The sequence below is a fragment of the Leptosomus discolor genome, chromosome 6 (genome assembly GCF_034619465.1).
Source record: "Leptosomus discolor isolate bLepDis1 chromosome 6, bLepDis1.hap2, whole genome shotgun sequence".
Lineage (NCBI taxonomy): Eukaryota > Metazoa > Chordata > Aves > Leptosomiformes > Leptosomidae > Leptosomus > Leptosomus discolor.
Genome location: NC_141396.1, coordinates 24,828,465 through 24,849,688, shown reverse-complemented (window position 1 = coordinate 24,849,688; position 21,224 = coordinate 24,828,465). Strand labels below are relative to the sequence as shown.

General features: G+C 37.0%; 1 protein-coding gene across 2 annotated transcripts in view; it reads right to left on the bottom strand.

Annotated features, from left to right (window-relative positions):
- KAT6B (lysine acetyltransferase 6B) overlaps window positions 1-21,224 on the bottom strand; it is a 105,766-nt gene that overhangs the window by 39,049 nt on the left and 45,493 nt on the right. The window contains exons 2-8 of one of the 2 annotated variants that reach the window (XM_086467481.1): window positions 15,300-15,408; window positions 9,037-9,152; window positions 8,805-8,886; window positions 7,691-7,823; window positions 3,198-4,129; window positions 2,137-2,258; window positions 395-510 (exon numbers count right to left, since the gene is read on the bottom strand). In XM_086467481.1, the coding sequence (XP_086323607.1) occupies window positions 395-510; window positions 2,137-2,258; window positions 3,198-4,129; window positions 7,691-7,823; window positions 8,805-8,886; window positions 9,037-9,152; window positions 15,300-15,408 (1,610 nt within the window). The remainder of the gene's footprint in view (window positions 1-394; window positions 511-2,136; window positions 2,259-3,197; window positions 4,130-7,690; window positions 7,824-8,804; window positions 8,887-9,036; window positions 9,153-15,299; window positions 15,409-21,224) is intronic. The other variant, XM_086467482.1, reaches the window with a different exon arrangement.

Here is a 21,224-nt window from a genome sequence, read left to right as displayed (position 1 = left end):
ATCTAGCATGTTCAGACTTCTCCCTGGTCCCTAGAAAAAGGAGGTTAACAAATTCTGGATGACAAACAAGATTAATTGCTCTAAATGGCTGGAAGTTGGACATACAGTTGCAATGGTTAAAAAAAAACACCAAACAAACCCAAACCCACACGACAAAACAAACGCACGCTCCCTCAAAAAACCCAAACAAAACTATGCCACACTGCAAGATTATATTTATGCAAGACTAGGAAAATCAGTCTTTTTAATGCATCTTTCATTAGAACTACTAAAAAAAGACAAAACCTTGTTCTCACTTATAATTACAAAAGCATATTTACTTTCAAAAGTTGTCAATTACAAACAATGTTAGTAAAAATTCTAATAATGTAAGACAATCTTGACAACTTGCTACCTTGCATATTCCTGTGGGTAAGGTGAAGAGTACCAGGTCTGGATCTCATATTTTCCAAACTCAATCACTGAAGGGTATCGCCCACCTGTTTCACCAGTGTTTTTACACCCAATTTTCTGTCACATGCAATAAAAGCAAAATGTTAATTATAGAAAAAGTAAAAGCAAAGTTAGTTTTATATTGTCAATTTCACCCAATGAAGGTATGAGAAACCTGAAGTATTCAAATCAGTTGCTTAAGTTCTTCCAATCTGGACAGACAGAGGACAGAGTTTGCAAACAGCCAAATATAAACAGTGAAAATTTCTTTCAAGGTGCCAAACAACTACATATGAAGTTAAGTGAGCAGTGCTTACAAGTAAGTACACACAAATAGACGGTGCATGGCTCAGGCAAGCAAGAGGCACAACCGCCTCAGTTCTCTTCTCCCACAGAATCTAGTGCAAGGACTTCTCTACATTTCTGGTTCAAACCCAAAGCTGTCCTTTTGTCAAAACAATGAGGAAGAAGGCATCAGCAGAACCCTTATAGAGGCCTTTGAATTTACCTAGTAACAGTCAACAGTATACTAAGACACACTAATCTCAGCTACCATACTGAAGTTGAGCTGACCAGAAAATGCCTGCTAGACTCTAAAGGGCTGGCAAAATACAAAAAAAGAAAGCTAGGCAGAAAAAAAAAAGAAATTTCAATGCCGTGCATTTTAGATTTTTTGGACTGCATATGAAAGACAAAGAAAGGAGGAGGTGGGAACCATTTCCACAAGCAAATGGAAGCACAAAGTAATAATGAAGTTGAATCTTTAAACTTGGTTTGAGTTTGTTGATTAACACACTCTGAATTAAGACTATAAAAAGGTCATGGCATTAACCCATAGCAGGTAATATCAGTTCTTGTACACTAAACCTGAAAAATATTAAGTGACTTACCAAAAAGCATACAAGTTTTATGATGCAGTTTTATAAAAAGCAGTAGTTGAAACAGTACATGCACCTCCCTTCTGACCCAGGTTCTCAAAGACACTGGTTGCTCATTTCACAGACACAGAAAAGTAAAAGCCTAGTTTGCTATAAGAAGATACAGCTGCCATGTGCTACCATGTGCTTCCTTGGGGAAAAAAAAAAAAAAAAAAAAAAGCTCAGGCTCCACAAGCTGTAGATTACCACTGCATACCTCAAAGAGGAGCATTACCAGCTGGTATCAACAGTGTTAGTCAGATTCAGCTCAATTATTTTCACCACTAAAAAAAGTCTATACTACTTGAACTCAAAGTGTGTTAATGAATGGGTAAAATTAAATTACGCACTCACTAAACCCAGTATTTGCTGGGACAGACTTAACTTTTCACAGTGGATGCTCCATCTGCAGAGGAAAATCATCAGGCACATCTTACCAACCAACATCCTCTCAGTCCTGACCAGGATGCCAGCTATACTTAATCTCTATGCTTAATCAGTGGTAGTCCTGTGTCCAAAATGCTCAAGAATATCTTTCAAAGTCTATCCCAAGTGTCGTTTATCTGACCCATTCCAGTGTGATTTCTAGGCATCACATCTAGGAGAATGTAACTGTATATACAGTGCCTCACAAATTAAATTCACAGCGAGCATGACATACTAGATCAAAAGGAATATATTTAAAATCAAGATGGGTAAACATAAGAAAGTGAACTTAGTTTTTATTACAGAATAAAATTCTGTTTTATTACAGAAATCACTACATTTTATGCAACATGATTCTTACCTCCAGGGAAAGTTCTCGAGCTTGCTTAAATACTTCCAAATCCTCCTGTGTAACAGTGTCCTTGCTTCCCACCAGAAATACATCCGTATTTTCTTGTTTGATGCTTAGTTTGATTTCAGTATCTGTTATTTAAAACCAGCAAAAAGCTTATTCACAGACGTGAATGTTACCACTTGCCTTACCAAAATGATACTCCTAAATAGGATTGTAGCAACTATGGCTGTTACAACTCCCCATTTTAACCAAACTTGGGATTACTACGCAAACAGAAATGAAACCTTTCCCCCCCTTCTCGTTTTGTAGTTTGCTGTTGCATAAGCTATTTTTGGTACTTGCTTGTCTGCCTGTATAAGCCTTTATAGTCCAGTTCTATTAAATTAGTTTTGAACCTCATGAAATGGAGTAATTCTATCACTAGAACTATGCCACCTGATAAATGCCAGTATACTTTACAAGGTAAAAATAAGATAAAAAAGTTGCCCTTTAAAGTTGGAGACCAATGCTAAGCGAAATCTACATTCAAATTCTATAAATATATTTCTTCTTAAATAAAATTAATATAAAAGAAAGGTAGCTCACAGCAGTACAGATCAAGTGTTGTGGAGACTGTAGCAGAATGGAATTGTTCATGAAAAAGCAATGGAGCAGAGGGAAATGAATTGAAATGTCCACCATTATAAGCACTGAGAGCACACAATCATGATGACAGCACTACTGCCAGAAAAAGGGCATGGTAAGAACAAGGAAGTAGCATGAAAAGTGGCTACTCATGCGGTACTACACAGCCATAAGCAACATTATGAACACATTTGGGGCTCCTAGTGTCACTACAGATGCAAAAAATAATAAAAAGGTGGTGTGGTATTAGTTAGGAAAAAAAAAAACCAAAACCAAAAAAAATGCTTTGGAGATTTAGTCAGCATTAGATAAAAGGTCAAAGTTTCATTGCTTTTGTATGAAAGTGAAGTGAACAAGAGAAATAGCTAAGACCTATGTGACAATATAAGAATTTTGGTTTTGGACGGGACGCAGGTTTGGTTGGCGCTTTGACCTTTGCTTACCATCATCCTGATCAGGTTTAATCCTTCCGTCTGCCAAGCTCCCCTTCCCTGGTGAGGGGGTCCCCATCTGAGGGGTCACTTTATACTTTAATCTGCCTAGAATCCTGTGCTTTTTAAGGAAAGTTGTTCTCTTGAGGTGAGCAATTGCTTTAAAAGCATGTCCTCTAGACACACCCCATGCAGAAGTACAGGCACGAGAAATAAATCTACTCCTAAACTCTTTCTTTCCATAGAAATGGTTATTAGATTTTGATGAGGAGGATAATTCTGGTTTACGATGCAAATGCTTGGGTGGTGCATAGCTTGGGTGTCCCTTTTCTCGAGACTGTCCCTGAGTGGTATAGATATGAGAGAGTCCATCAAAGAGTCCCTTTAGCTGACTGTTACTAGGAAGGCTACTAAAGGAGGGTACAGTTAACTGACTGGAAGAACTTTGGGGAGAGTTAGAAGAAGTGGAAATGCTGGACTTTTGCGAACTGTGGCTCTGACCAGAGATGGGGGTTGGGGGTAGAAGTGAAGAAGGTGGAGGTTTTAGCTTTTGTGTGGTACCTGTAGCCAACACAAGAGAAGTGCATGATTGTTTCTGAGAGACCTTTTTCCTTGGACGATAGTGCTTTGAAAAGTCTATTATTTCACCTCGCGATCTGCGACCATCAGGTGATGGTGTAAAGAACTTAGTAAGGCCATCAATGAGCCCTTTGGTTTTCTTGTTAACTTTAAGTGTAGAGGCAGGTATGTAGGTGGAGGTGGTGGTGATTTTGGTGGTGGCACCAGGCCGAGTGGGGTCTGTAACAGGCAATCTGCTGCTTGAATCCTTCACAGATGCAGCATGACCAGATGAAGGTGTGGTACAGACTTTAGTCTTTTGACCCCTACCAGGTGACCCCCTTCCTGTGAATGCATTCACGGATCCTTCATCACTGGTTACAGACCTATGCAAAAATTTGGAAAATAAAAATCGGCATTAAAAATCTGTAACTACTGCCAAATAGTACTACAGTTTATACAAGCTACTTATGCCACTGTACTTTAAAATCTTTAAGGAAATGTAAAGACATACACACTTTGGAAATACATTCCACACTATGACATAACATCCAACTACTTTTCTTTCCCTTTTTCTCTCCCCCACCCACCCCCGCCCCCCCTTATTTAAAAGGGGGGACACAGTACATATAAATAGAAGCAGCTGAGATAGCAAGATCTCACAAGTACACAGCCTCCCCACCTATTTTAAGCGTGACAAAAATGTGCTTCTTTGGAGAAAAACATCAACGCACTGTGTCCGAGTACAATAACTGCTCCATCATCTTAGAGTTTATTGTACACACAAAGGAGATACGCATGTTCAGTGTTAATAAATTCTGCATTTCAAAACACTTAACTTCAGACTACATTTGCTTAAACTGTAGAGAAAGTCTATTAGTCCTTTAAAGCAATACAGTCCATTTTCAAGAAACTGCTACTTTTTCCACACTCTTGTTGGAATATGTATATCAACACTAGTAGTAAAAACTGCCACCAAAGACCTAAAAGCAAAATGAGGTAGTTTATGAAGAGCATTACAATAAAACAAAAGAAACAGACTCTGTTTTCTTTAGAAATTGTAATAGCAAAACCAAAAATAGCAAAGGAAGCAAAAGAGTAAATCTGTAAGACCAAGTGTTTTTTGCAAAAGAGCTGTAAACCAACCAGGCCTAACATGGAAAATGCTAAGAAGGAAGAGTGGTGAATGTTATTTTAATGCTAGGAAGAAAAAGGGCATACTGAAAGCCAACATTTGTGACACCAGAACTGCAGGTTTAGCTGGTCGCTAATGACTGCTGAGAGGAACAACACTGAATGATATGCTGAAGAGTACTATACTGTAAGTATACAGAAACAGATAATTTAAAAATATTTGCAGTAAAACAAATAGATATCAGGAGGCATGATCAACTGCAAATCCAAAGCTATATAGCTGCATCAAATGCTCCCATTCCCTTTCCCATCCTGCTCTTTGAAGTTAGCTTATTTACTTTGCAGCAGAAAGTTTTCTTCCACAGATTTTGCCTTCTTAATTGAGATGCTGAAGTAATTAATTCCAACAGGTTACTTCTAATTAAAGATTGAACAGCCTGGGGCTACCATCTGGTTTACTGAACTCCAAGGGCCTACCACTTTAAGAACTAACCCCTTTTCCACTCACACATCCTTAAATTTGGTTAGCTCCTAAGAAGTTTCTGGTTTTGTTGCCTCTAAGTCTTTTGAATCCTTTGGTGCCACAAGCTTATGTCCATCACAAGACCTGTTCTCACTACCAGATGTAGTAATCACCATCAGTGCCAGAGGCCACCACACATCTGGTTTCAGTTAATTCTACACAGTAATTTGCCTGTGAAGGACTTCCTGCAGATGGTCAACAGGCAAAATATTGTTCCAATACTACTGGATGTATTTTCTTTGTACTACACAAAAAGAACTAAGTGGCATTAGCTAACCTTCCTATGTGACCACACACTTTTAGGTATGACACTGTCATCTCCTGTATCCCATGATCACTTTTAAACAGGATTCCATAAGGAAGAGTCTCGTGTCTTATCCTACCTCCTAATCACTCCTTTTCCAAAACAAGATTAATGTTTTATATTTATTAGACATCGAAGTAATACAAATGTGCCCACATTATTGCAAATATTTATTAGAGACACCACCCCCAAATAGTACTTTAACATGCTCACGTGCCACAAAGAAAAGAGAATCTTTATAAAAACATTCATAATCATCTTCCAATGCTAAGAGAACTTCTGCATCCTTTAACATGACATTTATTTTAGAAGTTGTAGCTCAGAATCCCATTAGCAAAATGTAACAGTAAAGGTTGGAAAGGTTGTGAGGGTTTTTTTTTTACATCTATGAGGAAGGAGGCGAAGCAGAATTAGTGTCAGACAGACATTCCTGCTAAATCCACTGTGGGAACCCAAATCAGGGCCATGTTTTTAGAGAAGTAAGATGGCAGTACTGTACTAGAACCGTAACCTCCAGTTGAAGGCTTAGAAATCTTCAAAGGGGCAAAACCAGAGGTGTAGCTAGAGATATACGGAGTATTTTAACTACACACACAACGATATACAGGAATTTCAGTTACAACACTGAAAGTTGTATAGCTATTTCAATGACCTTCAAATTCCTAAGTTATTTAGTCAGGAGGAGAATGCAGAAGTAAAAGAATGTTCACCCATTCTTCTTTTAACAGCATGCTCTCGTGAGCTGCTACAAATATATCTTTTATTTTTATGTAGCACCACACTTCATCCTTGTCCTGTACTGTTTTCCTAGAACAACATACACAACTTTAGGACAAGGACCAAAAAGGAAATACAACAGAGAGGGGAAATAGAATATAGCAAGCTACACAGGACCAAGTACATAAACTTGACTAGTGTGCTTGTACTCTAATACTGCAAATGTTGGGGTTTTTTTTCCTTCTGTTTTTACATATTGGCTCTACTGGCTCCAGAAATCCTTGTTTTGCAAAATGCAAAGTTTTACAGCAGCTACTGCGCAACTCTGAATACTACACAGGTGTTCAAACTATAGAGAAAAATGGCTGGGTAACAGCCACTTGACAGAATGAGTAGTAGGTAGAGCAGCTGCTGAGTTGACCATGGCCAAACAGTTAAATAGGAGGAGAAGAAACACATATGTGAATAGGAACATGTGATGGAGGGCAACATTCTACTGGAGTTAACACAGAATCTGCTCCTGTTTAGTACTCAGTGCAATGTCAACTCAGCATTTGAATGCTACTTAAACAACCCTCCAACCAAGCCTTAAGATGTCCAACTACAGTGATCCCTTGAAAGACAGATGCCAAAAAAGAGTTACAGCTCTCTTGTCTTAGACAAACACATTCCTGAAAAGCAAGAGGAATTGCTACCTCTCTCCCTAGTAACCAGTGGCAGCTTAATAGCAGAACTCAAATAATAATTTTTTTTGAAGAGAACCACTGAAATCGGAACTTCTGCAGTACTTGCAGTTTGCTGGTTTGGAACAGGTTTAGCAAGCTGACATAAACTAACAAAGTTGTTTTTATACATCTTTTGAACAGATCTTTAAGCAGAACAGTCTCCTGAAGTCAGATAAAAGTAACTCAGTATTATGCACTTAGTATATATTCTGTTTGTACTCCAATTATTTGAAGTTACACTTAAAAGACAGCTGTCGTATATGTTATCATACAGACTTTTATTTACATATGCTATAGGTACAAGTTTTGTTATAAGATCTAGATAAGTAAGTTACAGGAAGTTTTTTTCATCACCTTTTGACATGACACAAAAAGCACCTGCTATCATTAAGAAGTTATTGGCCACTGGGCTGAAAGGCATACAACAGAATACTCATCACCTACTTTCCCCAACTTGAAATAGTTAAAAACTGTACTTGAACCTGCATCAACTCTTATCTGACTACATTCTCAGAAACATTAAAAAAATTCAAGAGGAACCTACAACATTCGTTGCTTTAGTTTATTTTTCGGTCGTCCAATAGGTTTTGCATATCTTCGCCTTATTTGGGCAGCTTTCTCATGAAGTAGCTTTCTCCCTTTCTTCTTTGGTCTACAGACCTGGCAAATCCACATCCCTACAGAAAGAAAAAGAAGTTTAATTGTACACAGCTTATTTAATCTGTACTACCAAGATACATGTCAAGTACACAAGGTCAACAAACCATCTTATGAACAGGACATACAGGGAAAGGGAAGCAGACAGAGAAAGTGATCTACTTCTACCCATATTTTGAAATTTTTGAAAGCAAAGTGCTCATGGAAAGGGGAAAAAAAAATGCAACAAAGATCACAGAAAAGATTGCGAGCAAATGGGTTCTTAGAATAATTTCTGTTCTAGCTTGTCCCTCCTTATACTACCTGGATCTTTCTTCAGACACAATTAAGACATGGGGAAAAAACGATGTATGCATTACAAAGCAATCTAGGCCAGAGTGCACTACAGAAAATACCAGATCATACCTAGGTATGCTTGTTAATATACAACTTGAATTTGGCATCCTTTTAATGATGGATGACCATGTCTGAACACTTTATTATAGATAAGGTTAAGGATTTTAGGGTGGGGGGTGGAAAGCTGGAAAAAGTCTTTAGTGCAACTTTAAGATTAAAGAGGGAAAGCCATAAAGATCTGAGAACAGAAGTGAGAAGTGCTACATAATCAGAAATCTAGAGATTAAAGAACCTGAAGATACAGGTGTTTTGTTTGTTTGTCTGTTTTTTAAATTACTCGTACAAAAGGCATGAAGAAGCAGGCTTTTTCACCTGCTCTAAGGATTTCTTTGTCAGTATATGTACTCCAAACATTTTAACAGCCTTCACAAAAACTTCAATGAACTGGCCAACAACTCACCTGGTCAACTGACCAGACCTCTACTATTTTCCTGAGGAAAAAAAAAAAAAAATCTCACAAAGAAAAATAAATTGGCTTTGACATGATTGAAGTCATACTGTTTACCAAAGCAAAAATAATTAGCATGCTCAAGAGCTTTTGGTCACTTAATATGAGAAAAGGCTGTGAATGAAAGTATTTTCACTGAAAGGATTTTTATTATCACCTTTTGGCATTCGGGAAAGTGGTGGGTCACAGCACTCCATGTGGAACCCTCTATCACAGGAGTCGCAAAAAAGCATGTTATCCTAAGGGGGGTGGGGGAGGAAGAGGAAGAGGAAAAAGAGACTTAATACATCATTGCTTGAAGTTGTACATCAGTGATTTGTATTTGCACATTGCTAAGTACAGAGCTACAGTAAACGAAGAAATATCAGATAACACTCAGTCTAACTTACTGCATTTTTGCCTTGGATCCTACATGCACTGCATGTCTTGCATTCAATACACTGCCACCTTAAGGCCTTCACATTTGTTGTTAACTCAGGACAGAATTTCAAACATGACGGATGCCCTAAAAAAACCAAAATATTTAAAGCTTGAGATTTAAGATTGGTAAGATTGATTCTTAAGTTCAACAGGATGTAGCCAGCACCACCAGAACCCTGCAAGCACCAGCCGTTTTCAAAACTTTGCAACACATTAACTCACTTACTTTGTAGAAACACGTGGAGCAACTGCCATGAAACTCATTTAGGAGGAGGTGTAGAACACTGACTTTTACTGTATCTGACACCTGTGAATAGCCTACACAAGCACCTAACATTGAATTTTTATTTTCACTAGGTTATTTCCACAGCATATTAAACTGCCATTGGTTCCGAAAACAGTGTTTTTACAAACTTGACCTCACTCCCCTTTCATAGCAGTGCAACATAAACAGAGGAAATCTTTAAATAAAACCATGTAAGTTTTTCTAAATATACTTAGTATATACAAGAGAAACTTAATAGTCAAACTAGATGCACTTTTCATTCCAACTCAATACAGTTTCAGAGCAGTAAGAAGGAAAAAAAAAAAAAAAGAAAAAAGAAAAAAGAAACAGGCAATTGGCACAAGAAAAGCTTACTACAAAGGAAGATTTAAAATGGGGGGCAGAGGAAAGGAGTAGCTGAACTACCACCTCCCATGAAACTATATTTTATTCCCTGTCAGGACCATCTTCTTTTTGTGGTAGCCTAGAAGGCCTACATGGCTTTCCAATTCATACAAGACATTAGACAACAGAACACATACGCCACCTCTTAGGCAATACTGACAGTGATTTTTCATGTCTTCCAACAACCTCAACAGAGCGTACCCTTAACCCAGAAAAGATAAAGGCACTGCTAAATAGGAAGGGAGAAGCCTTCCCAGGGAAACAGTTTTTGCCCATATTATATTCAGAGTTTATCAAGAACGTCAACTCCTAAGTTGTCAGAGAAGTAAGAATCCCTGAAGCCATGCTGCACTTATAGATGGCTGCAGTTATGTGACATGCATGAAGGATGCTCTCTTCTCACTGTCAAGAGTCAGGATATGTGCTTTTTTCCAGGTAATGGTCTAGTCATGGTGACTCAGTCTTTCTCCATCCACTGTTTCTCAGTCCAAGACTGAGCTAAACTATACAGACGAATCCATGAGCATTTGCTATTTTTGTTTTGGTTGGGGTGGTTTTTTTTGTGGGTTTTTTGTTTGTTTGTTTTTAAACAGACTGAGGCATGAATGGCAAAGATTACTGATGAAATGCAAAAGCCACTTTAATAAGGGCAATTCTCAGATTTTGTTTCCTTTTATTGTATGTACCCAAGGCTTAATCCACTTGTTGTTAAAATTTAAAAGTCAACTTAAATTGTGTAAATATAGCATATTCTCAAAATGTAGGAATATAATTAGTAAAGAACAACCAATAATAAATTCAAAGAGTAGTTTCAAAAACTTAAGTTATTGGAAAAGCATTGCCATTTGATTCCTGGCATACAGTTTAAAATACATTAAGAAATCTTTATGGTTAAAACCAAGTATGCACCTAAAGAGACTATTTTTCTTGAAAGTGACAAATATACTCTGTCACTGCACAGTTGAATTCAATGCTACACTGTTGCCTTCCATAAAGCTTAACAAGGGCTTCATTTAAAAAAAACCTGCTAAGAAATTAAAAAAAATCCTCCCTAGAGTGGCTTATAGTAATAATCAATATCACAGAAAGACTTATTTCATCAACCATGACTTAACAACTATATTAGCACATTAAAGCGTAATCATAAACCAATTACCTCCATATAAGTACATTTAATTCCAGTTACCGACCCTGCACACAAATCATTTATTTCAAGGAGTAAGTAACTTTTGCTTTAAATTGTTGATTTTAACTTTGCCTTAAGTAAATAACTGAGAAGTATAAACATAAGAAACATCTATTCCCCCTGGTTAACTAGGTACACATTAGGTGTAACAGTTACTTTATTTCCCTCATCTATCAACATAACATTTCTTATTTAAGCAATTACACAGCATAATACATTTGTTAATATCCTTAAGTGTTAGATTTTACTCTCGGACAAAAATTCAAGGGAAAAAAAAACCCATTGGTGTTAAATACGAAGATTCTACCTGTAACTCTAAGTCCTTGAGCCACAAATAACTAAAGGCTGAAAGAATGCAAATGAGAATCATCACTATGTATTTGCAGAGACAGCACAGATATTTTCAGATTTCAAAATACCATAGGGCAACTGTTCTTTAATAGCTGATAGTACTTACTCCCTTCATTTTGGACATAATTGACATAGTGTAAACATAACAAGTAGAGAGTAACGTCTACCAGACATGAACTGGTAATCGCCACAGGTTTCACTTTTAAAAAGGACTCTGTTTAACTGCTTTCATAGTTTAACAAATTTCTGTAGTCAGTTAAACAGAGTCACTGTGACCTTCAGTAATTTTACAGCTAGTTTCTTTAAATTTGAAAGAGCTGAAGAGATAAAGCATGTTTATGGCTTAAAAATTCACAGTATTGCAGCTCTAGCTGATCTAAACAGAAATTCAGAACATACTATCTTCTCCATACCCAAAAGCTGCCAAGAGGTTTTCAACACTTGATCGATCTCTAGTTTGCAGCATTTCAAATGGTAATTTCTCCTGGTTCAATCACTAAACTTTTTTTTTAAACCTCAACAGCATCAGCGTAGCACACAAGTTTAACAGGTTACTGGAAATTTAGACCTTTGAAAGCTAGCAATTTCCACCACAAATACATATAGGCGTACTTTAAAATAAAAGTTATTAAAAATTAAAAACTTTAAAATGAATCCTTATCCATCCCAGTTAGAAAAGGTTAAGATTTGTGATACGTTGATGTGGCAGAAATAGGTAAGATCAGGAAGCTGAAACAGAACGTCTCACTTCTGTGACTGAAAGCAACCCCTTTAACCTGCCCACTTTTGTTTCCTTGTTGCAAGTTTGAGGCTTGTTTATTCTTCAAAGGATTTGACAAAACAAATAATTGTATTAGTAACAACAATTACTTAGAGTGCTAAGTTAGACATGCTAGTATCTCCAGTTATTTTTAACTTTGATACAAATGTTAGGAATATGTAAGATAATTCACACAAAAAACCCCTTGTGTTTTATTACCTTTTAGGTAGAAAGCATTATTATTTAGGGTGACTTCAGCTACGAGCACAGACGATCAGTGCACCTGAGAGGATTTTGGGCACACAGTAGGGTTTTCCCCATACACATTTCCTAGCAGTTCGTTTTATCGAACTGGGCAACATCCTCCCAGAGGCCACAGTAATTAAGACAATCCACATATTCCCTTATTCTTAAAGCATACCCTAAATCTCCCTTATAAAGCCATCTCTGCACAGTCCTTCCCAAACATTTTCTGTCCCTATTCTGTCTTGACCTGACTGATGTATTCGTTGTTCTGCTCTCCAGCCCCTGGGTTACCCATCTTTGATTGGTAACCCTCCTGCCTTCTCAGCCTAACATACTATTTGTTTCAATAGACAGTACCCACAGGTATTCCACTTTCAGCTGGTTTTTCCCCCCCTTTTTTTGAAATATTTATTATAGTTGCCCAGTAACTCAACTTTTTTTCCTCCTCTTTCTAAAATTTCAGCTCCATCTTAAAACCTGTTAGTAGCAACTCTTTAATTGCTTCTGCATCTTTCAATTGGGAAAACGGAAGTAGAGTTCGATTCCAGTTCTCAAGTCTATCAATTGTTCAAAATCAAAAGATAAGGAAAAAAGTGGAGCAAGAGGGGGGAGGGAGGAGCAACATTTGCTTTCATAGTAGTAATTGTTTTCTCACATCTGACATCCCTCATTTCCTTTAGAGACTGCCCTATGCAAAGTGACATAGCAGTGCATTTCACTTCCACCGCCCAAATGCATTTTCCTCCTAAATACCATAAATTAAGAGTAGAATCAATGAAATGTGCAGATTTGCAGGTAGTTTCTGCTTTCAGAACACAGATGCATTACCTGAAGAGACACAAGGAACTAACAGAAAAACATAAAGGAAAGCAGACATGCCAGTAGTGGGCACTGCAAATTAATCTCTGGTAACTCAACAATTTGCTTGCTGTGTGCAACATGCAATTTCTTTTATGTCTGTCAGGCAGCAAGATATTGCACTAAGATTGGGTTTTATTTTAGTTAGGCAACAGTAGCTAAAGTTTAACCATCCAGCAATCTCACTGGCAGTCTCAACATTTCATTCTTTATATCTAATACATCTGATGAACTAATTAAAGATAATTCAGTCTTAACGAGGCAGAGAAAATGTATCAGTGTTAATTCAAACGGAAGCTGATCCATGAAAGTCAAGACTTCCAGTTCTAAAGCATCTTAAACCTACCAGGGGATTACTACACAACAGAAGAATAGCTGATAGCTAAACTCACCTAATTAATGTAAACTCTGTGTACCAGAGTCTAACCAAGCACAAATCCTATTCAATTTCTCAATATTAGAATACAGATTTGAAAATACAAGAAACTGTAAGCCATTAAAGGAAGGCAGTTTAAAATCTATGGGGTTTGGTTTTGCATACTGGAGTGAAAAAGCCACTTCCTTACTTCACTGTTCAGTCATTTGCTTAAAAATACTAAAAACCACACCAGCTTAAATACAAAGAATCTGTCTGGGGTAACAGATTCAGAACCACACAATCCAAAACATATCCTGATTAACTGAGAACACATTCTTGATCCAAACTGTTTTGTTTTTACTCAAGTACTTATGTAGCTGTCACAGTACTCAAGACAATCTTCAGCACACCTACAAAACGATGATGCACATGGACTCTGAATTCAAAGACACTGAAACAATAATTTCACTTTCATTGGTCTCAAAAGCAATGCTGACTCACACAGACCCTACTGCTGCTCTACTCCTTTCCCTCCCAAGCACTTCCCTCTTCTTCATTCTGACATAAAAGTTGGTATGGCTCTGCAGTGAGCTGGACTGGGGAACTGATCAATTTTGTTCTATTTCAACTACAGTTCTTCCTCAATCCAGTTTAGAGGAGACCAGATGACAGCACAAAGAGGTAGCACCAAGCAGTTGGATGTTGCAGCCTCTGACTTTAAACAGCACTGCTATTTCATCTTTGAGCTGGGATGGGATGGTCTACATTGCAAGGCTTTATCAAAAATACTTCTCAATGCAGCTGTAAGCTTCTGGGAGCAAAAGTTTTTTTACTGGCACAGCTAAACAAAAGCAGTCCACTCAACTGAAACTATACTGGCCAAATAACTCCTCTTCCAGCATAAAGCTATTTTCTACCTGGGATTTTTTTCAGAATAGCTAAACTGATCAGAGAATTTTCACATCCAGAACTCCATAGTTGTGCCTGAAAAAGCTTTATGGCATAGAGTTGCTAAAGAGATCTGCCCAGGTTTCTTAGCCAAGTCCCTCTGTGAATCAGCAATAACTTAGGCCAAGAACACATTTGCTATCATCAATGCGCAAGCACTGTGCAAACCACAAGTGTGCTGCAGTATTTCATTTCAAAATTAACCTAGTTGCTCACTTTAGGGGAAGCAGTTGCATTCAGAACAGCGACATGGAGTCTGCAATTGCTGCTGCAAAATACAGGAGCAAGGTACATATACGATAAGTAGAGTCACTATCTCGTGCCTGACAAGTAACAGGTGCCTAACAGCTTTAGTATGTTATTTGAAATATTATTTAAATTCCCACTTGAGGTAACAAAATAATTTTATTTTAAAAATATTAATTGGATACACAAGATATGCAACAGCAAAGACTGCTACAGAGTCTTTATTACTATGCTTATCCTTCAGCTTCTGAAATGTTGCAAATATGTGCAGGCAAAATTCTTGATCATTTGATGTCACAAAGCAAAACTGAGTTTTCAGATTAAACAGATTCCAAACAATAACAGAATCCTTGTACTTTACAAGGTGGTTTCCCTATTAACTTACTCAGCAGATCTATACCTTCAGCATAAAGATGAATTAATCTCTCTCATTTGTAGTTATTAAGATGACAACATTTTAGTAAAACAAATAAGTCTCTTCCAACCACTGTTTTGTTTCATTCTCAACCTATGTCCAAAAAGAGGATGACATTCAGAAGCTTAAAATATTTTTAATACCTTAAAAACAGACTTAAACATTTCAAGTAGTTGTAAATTCAGCCAACTTACCACTGCTGCCACAGTCCGCACAAGACAAGAGCTCTTCTGGTTTTTTTTCACGATTTGATTCTTTTGTTCCCAAACAAAAGCTACATATCGGGATGGGATCAGCTCGTGGCTAGATACAAAAATAAACAGAGAAAGTTAGGCAGCAAAAAAGAGAAACACACAAAAAGCCTCAGTGGTCTTTTTTTCACTTTTACTTGACATTTTCTCGTAGTCCATATTAATTACCAAAACAAACACCCATTTTACTAACTTTGGAGTAACAAAGTTTATTATCCTAAAGTATTTCATAAATGTTAAGTTGGACAATAATAAGGAATCTTGCATACTAACCCATGTAAACCCTTCCAATACAAGACCAGTGTTAACAAAAACAAGGAAAAATTAGAACTTTGGACACTATTTTTGAATACACCATTTCAACTCCAGAACACAATCACTTGTTCTTGAGATGTAATAATGCTCAAAGATTAAGATGCAAACTGGCTGTTATTACAGATCAGTATAGTTTCTTTCCAGAAAAAAGGGAAACAGGAACTTCCAAAATAACTCTCCAGTGTAAGACATGCTTTATTACTTTTCCATCCAGCATAACGCACACCTTCCTCCAAAACTACCATTTTAGGGTAAAAACACTGTATTCAACAGATCAACAGTTATCCATTCCAATCTGATGACTCCAATCAGCTATAATACACAACCAGAATAAAAAAAACCCATGCAAATCTTGCAATGCCTGGAAGCAATACAGAGAGCTTTTCAGAGAAACAATAAATAATTAAGATATATTTACTTCCTCATCTCTCTAATCTACTATGTGACAGACATATGTGACAGAGATTAAATGCCCCAGAACAGTTTCTGCAGTAAATTTTAGAGCTTTAATGAAACTACTTACCTGCATCGTCCAAAATATTAATGTATTGGTGCCTATACAGAAGTATCTGTAAACAGATCTGTAACAAACAAAATCATGTGCAACTATTTCTTCAAGTGGGATACTCAAATAACAGAGCACCTTCCCAGACTGGCTTCTAGCAGCTAGTATCGCAACAACTCAAAAATTAAACTGGTTTCTTCTGCAAATTCATAGCTCCCAGATTTCACTAAGCACTGCTGTTAGTTTTATATATCAAAGTAATTACTTCTTGTTGTCACCTTCAATTTTTACATTTCCACTCTATGCCACAGTACTTGGAAAGCTGACAGACTATCTTTGTCTGACCTACGAATCTGTATTCCATTACAGTTCCGGGAAGTGGGGAATGCCTGTTGTTAAGGGCATCCTTGAGAAGGCATCAGTTCCATAGATATGCTCTCATACCTCAACACAGCATAATACAGAAATACCAAAATGAGGTTGATATTACTGAGTTTTAGGATCATCTTAAAATCAAGCAGCAGATTCTAAAGAATACCGACACCAGCAAGGTAAAGTTATACTACCCAGCCAAGAGGGGCACATGTATCCTTACCCTGGCCTACAACCACTTCCATATAAACAGATCAAGGCACAGCACTTTCCTGAAAGCTTAGTCCTCAGAAGTCCTCTGCCCACTGTTCATTACAATCCAATTATTGGAATATTGACATACTTGTATACCCTATACATAAAAGATGACCAGAGCCAAAGACTTCTTCTAAGTATGGAGATGTCTGTTCTTGTCCACAAACACGAAAGGAAACTGTAGTATTACCTTCTTCTAACTAATAGGAACAAACATAATCTGCAGCCCTCAGTCTTACTAAGACCTCCGATTATATGAAGACCTGAACGATTAAATTTCTACCTGGACAAAAATAATTGTTGACGTTAAACTGGCAGATTTCCAATTTAGTTATGCTTCAAAAAATTAAGAGTAATTTATTGATGTTCTTTGTCAGTTTTGGCAGGATGGCGTTGAATGAGATTGGTAATTCTATAGGTGGGAAAGGATATACCAATTACCTGCAGAATTTTTCACTTGCAAGTTAAAAAGCAACGCACAAACAAATAAAAGAAAATGAGTTAGTTACTATTCTTGCCAGTAAGATGATATAATTCAACTGATCTGTTCCATCATTATGCTTTTAAACAGACTTGTATTTGCTGCAAAATATTAAGAAAAAACCCCCAAACAAACCATAAATTACACCAACAATCATCAGTAGAAAAATGGTCTGGAGCTATCCAAACACAACTGTTCACTTGCAGCATCTTGTAGACATTTCTTAACTGCTACTTCAAGTTTAACACAGATAATTTTAAAAGAAAGATTATTCTGTTAGTGGAATCCAGTAAAAATCTCCTCATGGCAAACATACCATTCTCCTTCCCTTCGATATAACAGTGCTTTAGCCATTTCAGAAAGGCTCGCTCTGATAAATAATCTACAAAACATCACCTATCATTCAAATCCAGGTCCACAATCTCATTTATCTTTCGAAGATTTTTTTCCTTGCTCTAGAATAAGACACAGCCATTAGCCAACACTCACTTACTCCACTATTTCAACATCCACCTACACCCCCCCCTTTTTTTTTTCTTAACAAGGTAAAATAAAGGACAAAGGTTGTGGGTAGTTCAGGGCTACAGAGACTGATGTTCCCATACCAAACCTAACAATAGAAACCTTGAAAGTCCTATCACTTAACACACAAGTTTTCAAGAAACTTACAGGCTCCAGTATACATTTTGAAGCCATGTACATGAATAACAGTATTACTGGGTCTGACCTCTGAGCTACAGAAAGTTAAGAACACACACATTCCTGTCAGCACAGTAAACAAAATGTAGGTTTTTTATTGCTTTAGATTGTGCAGTCAAAGCAGAACGACATTCATACTGGTAGTATTATTTCTGGCTCATAACTGTCTCAATTTGGATAAACAAGTGGGGTTTGCATTGAGTTTTTTGTTTGGTTAGTCTCACTGAGTCAGAACATAATCTAAACATAAGTGCATCTCCTACCTGTATCTCTTAATCACTAGTTTCTTTCTATAAAAATAGCAATTGAGTATCATTGTCTTCTGAAAAACAACGATTAGACACCAGGAAGGTTAACTCCATTTCATCTCCTACAGAAACTGGCGTGGCCAGTTATTCAACACTGCAATACTTTATACCAGATGAACAAGTAATATTTTTCTTGTTATTCAACCTCAGTTTAAAAAGAAAACAACTTTTTCATCTAATATTTAAGAATTGCATTAATAATTGTGTCACAAAAATTTTAAAGAGTATGGTGCCTGCTCTGTCACTGAAGACAGGTATGGATAACACTAATCCAGTAGCATACTATTATTTCTTCAACAGAGCTAACAATCCGAGAAGATTCTTTCATTTCTTTAGTTTTGGGAACAAGGTAAATTACAACTTTCAAAAGGGTTTAGTTTTCTAGGTTACTAGAAATTGTACATCTAAATTTAAAAGGCTGCCCTGTTCAAATAACTGTATTTCCAGTTGCAGCAGGGGCAAATTTGCAGAAAATCCATACTTTATGCCAACATGCAGTTGTGCTCAGAAACTGAAGCTTCACAAAAAGCAGTCAGGCGATAGGATTTTTTTTTCTTTTAAAAAAATAATAAAAAACATATATACCATAGAGCAATAACAGTCCATCAACTCAGCACCTGTAAACAGGTTGGGGTTTTATTTTACTTTCCAATTAGAAACTGAACAGTACTTATTCAAGCATCATACATCCAACCACCAACCCTTTAAAACATCATATATCCAATGACCACAGTCCATCTATCCTCTAAATAACGCTAAAATGAAGTACCATATCACAATATTTTTACTGACATGAGTAATTTTGGCTTAGAAACCCTCATGATGTACACACTGTGATCATCTGCCCAAGTTTACATTCTTCATTTCCTACGATAAGGAGGAAAGAAAGGATTATGTTTTAAAATACAGTATATAAATTCCTCAAACATATACAAGCTTTAAACAGATTGTATTACTTTACACTGACGAATGATTACAGTTTGGTAGGAGATACCTATTTAATCCTACTACACATACAGTACAAATTTTAAACCAGGCATTATTTTTAACATTCATAATAGGAAGTCTCAAATGTATCCCCCCTTCCCTTCAGGCAAAAATGTAGAGGCAAAACTGTTCCTATAGACAATCACTAACTGCAGCTGGTAAGAACACTGTCATAAAAGCTGTGTGAATCAGAAAAGCTATGCAGATATGTTTTCAAGAGACTGGCTTACTAAAAAGAAAAAAAGTCCCAGCCACTGTCTCTGCTTTAGGCAATATATAAACCCTTGCTCTGTTCTCAAATGTACCACCTTCCTAAAAGGCACTAAAAAGATGAAGAAAGCAGTAAGGCCTGCAGCTTAGTTACTCACACAAAAATCTGTTATACCATATACACAATGATTTTTCGCTACTGCATAAAAGACCGCACAAACAAACCAAAACTATCAGAACCAGCATCATATTCAAGTGCCTGCCCTTAAGTGTCTAGAGAGAAAGACTGAAGACCATCAGATGGTCAAGTTTGAAAGCAACTGCCTTTCACAAAGAGGGCAATGCAAACCCATCAATGACTTCACCTCGGTATGCCTACTGTCCTCAACCTGAGTGATGGGAGAAGGAAGATTTCTGAGCTGTTACCCCACCATGAACAGCAGAACAAATCATGGGGAACTGCGGTGGGGGGGTGGGTGAAGGGGTAAGATGAGACTGCAAGTTGGTGCAGCAGGTGAGGTGAAGGACAGCACCACAGTTCATCCTCTTGCATGCACTTGATACAGCACCGAAAAAGGAAAGAAAACCAATCAACCACATAACAAAGAAAAAGAGAAAATGCATGAGTGACATCACTCACCATAAAGAATCTAAAATATCATCCAACTTTAATATCTGGCAGAGCAGAAAGAACAGAGCATTAAAGAACAGAGATTAGTTTTTCCAGATTTTGGTTACTGCAGCCATTAGAAACAAACATGGGCTACACAAGGAATACTGTGAGGTTTCCAGGCCTAAGAAGGATGCCCATGTCCACAGATTGGCAAGGACTCAATTATAGCATCGAAGATGTCAGTAAAGTATTGGATGCTACAGCAACCTCTCCCACACCCCCATCTCTGTTTCAGAATAAGCACACCTCCAAAATGTAATTTCCTAACATTCATGGTTTTAAACCCATTTTAGACAATAATAATTCGTTATTATCCTAACACTTAAGACCATTTTCACTAAAAATTATACTAATGCATGTACACTAAGTTTTCATCATAGTTTCATTTCAGTCACTTCAGAAAACAAGAAAAACCATGCTTAGTAAGTTTGTGCTACAGATAGAGACTAAAAATAACAAAAAAACACTGGTTTTGGTGACTTTAGGAAATGTTTCGTAATTATTTCTTTTTTCTTTTTTTAATTTTTTTTTTTAAACTATTTAGCATAGTTTTCAAGTTCTGAAACATGTAAGGACGCACTATCCTTACTGGTTTCTCACAGTCTTGACATATATTGCAAACTCTGAGATCGGTCCACACAAAAATCATACTAATTTAAGAACAACAACATAGTGTTAGCATTTAGTTAAACTAGTGCAGTTTCCATATTTAAGCAAAGACTTAGAAGTCATTTATGCAACCAGTAAATTATTTTATTTTTATGAATCACAGTTATCTATTCCGCAAAACTAACAGGCTTTGCCACTGCACAAAACCAATCCTTGGTATAAATTCAGCCGGACTTCTGTAACCTCATGCCAGAACTCGTCTCAAGTAGTGAGGCCCAAAATAACAATTTTTTTTCCTACTGTAGTTTATGGGCTGGTGGAATTTACATGCTCATCTGACTACACTTCTAATTCCCGTGAAATTCTTAAAGCATTTAGGATGTTCTAACATCCCACCTCCCAAAAAGTCACATTGTTAAGTCCTGAAAAGTCTTATTTTTGAGTCTGCAAAGTT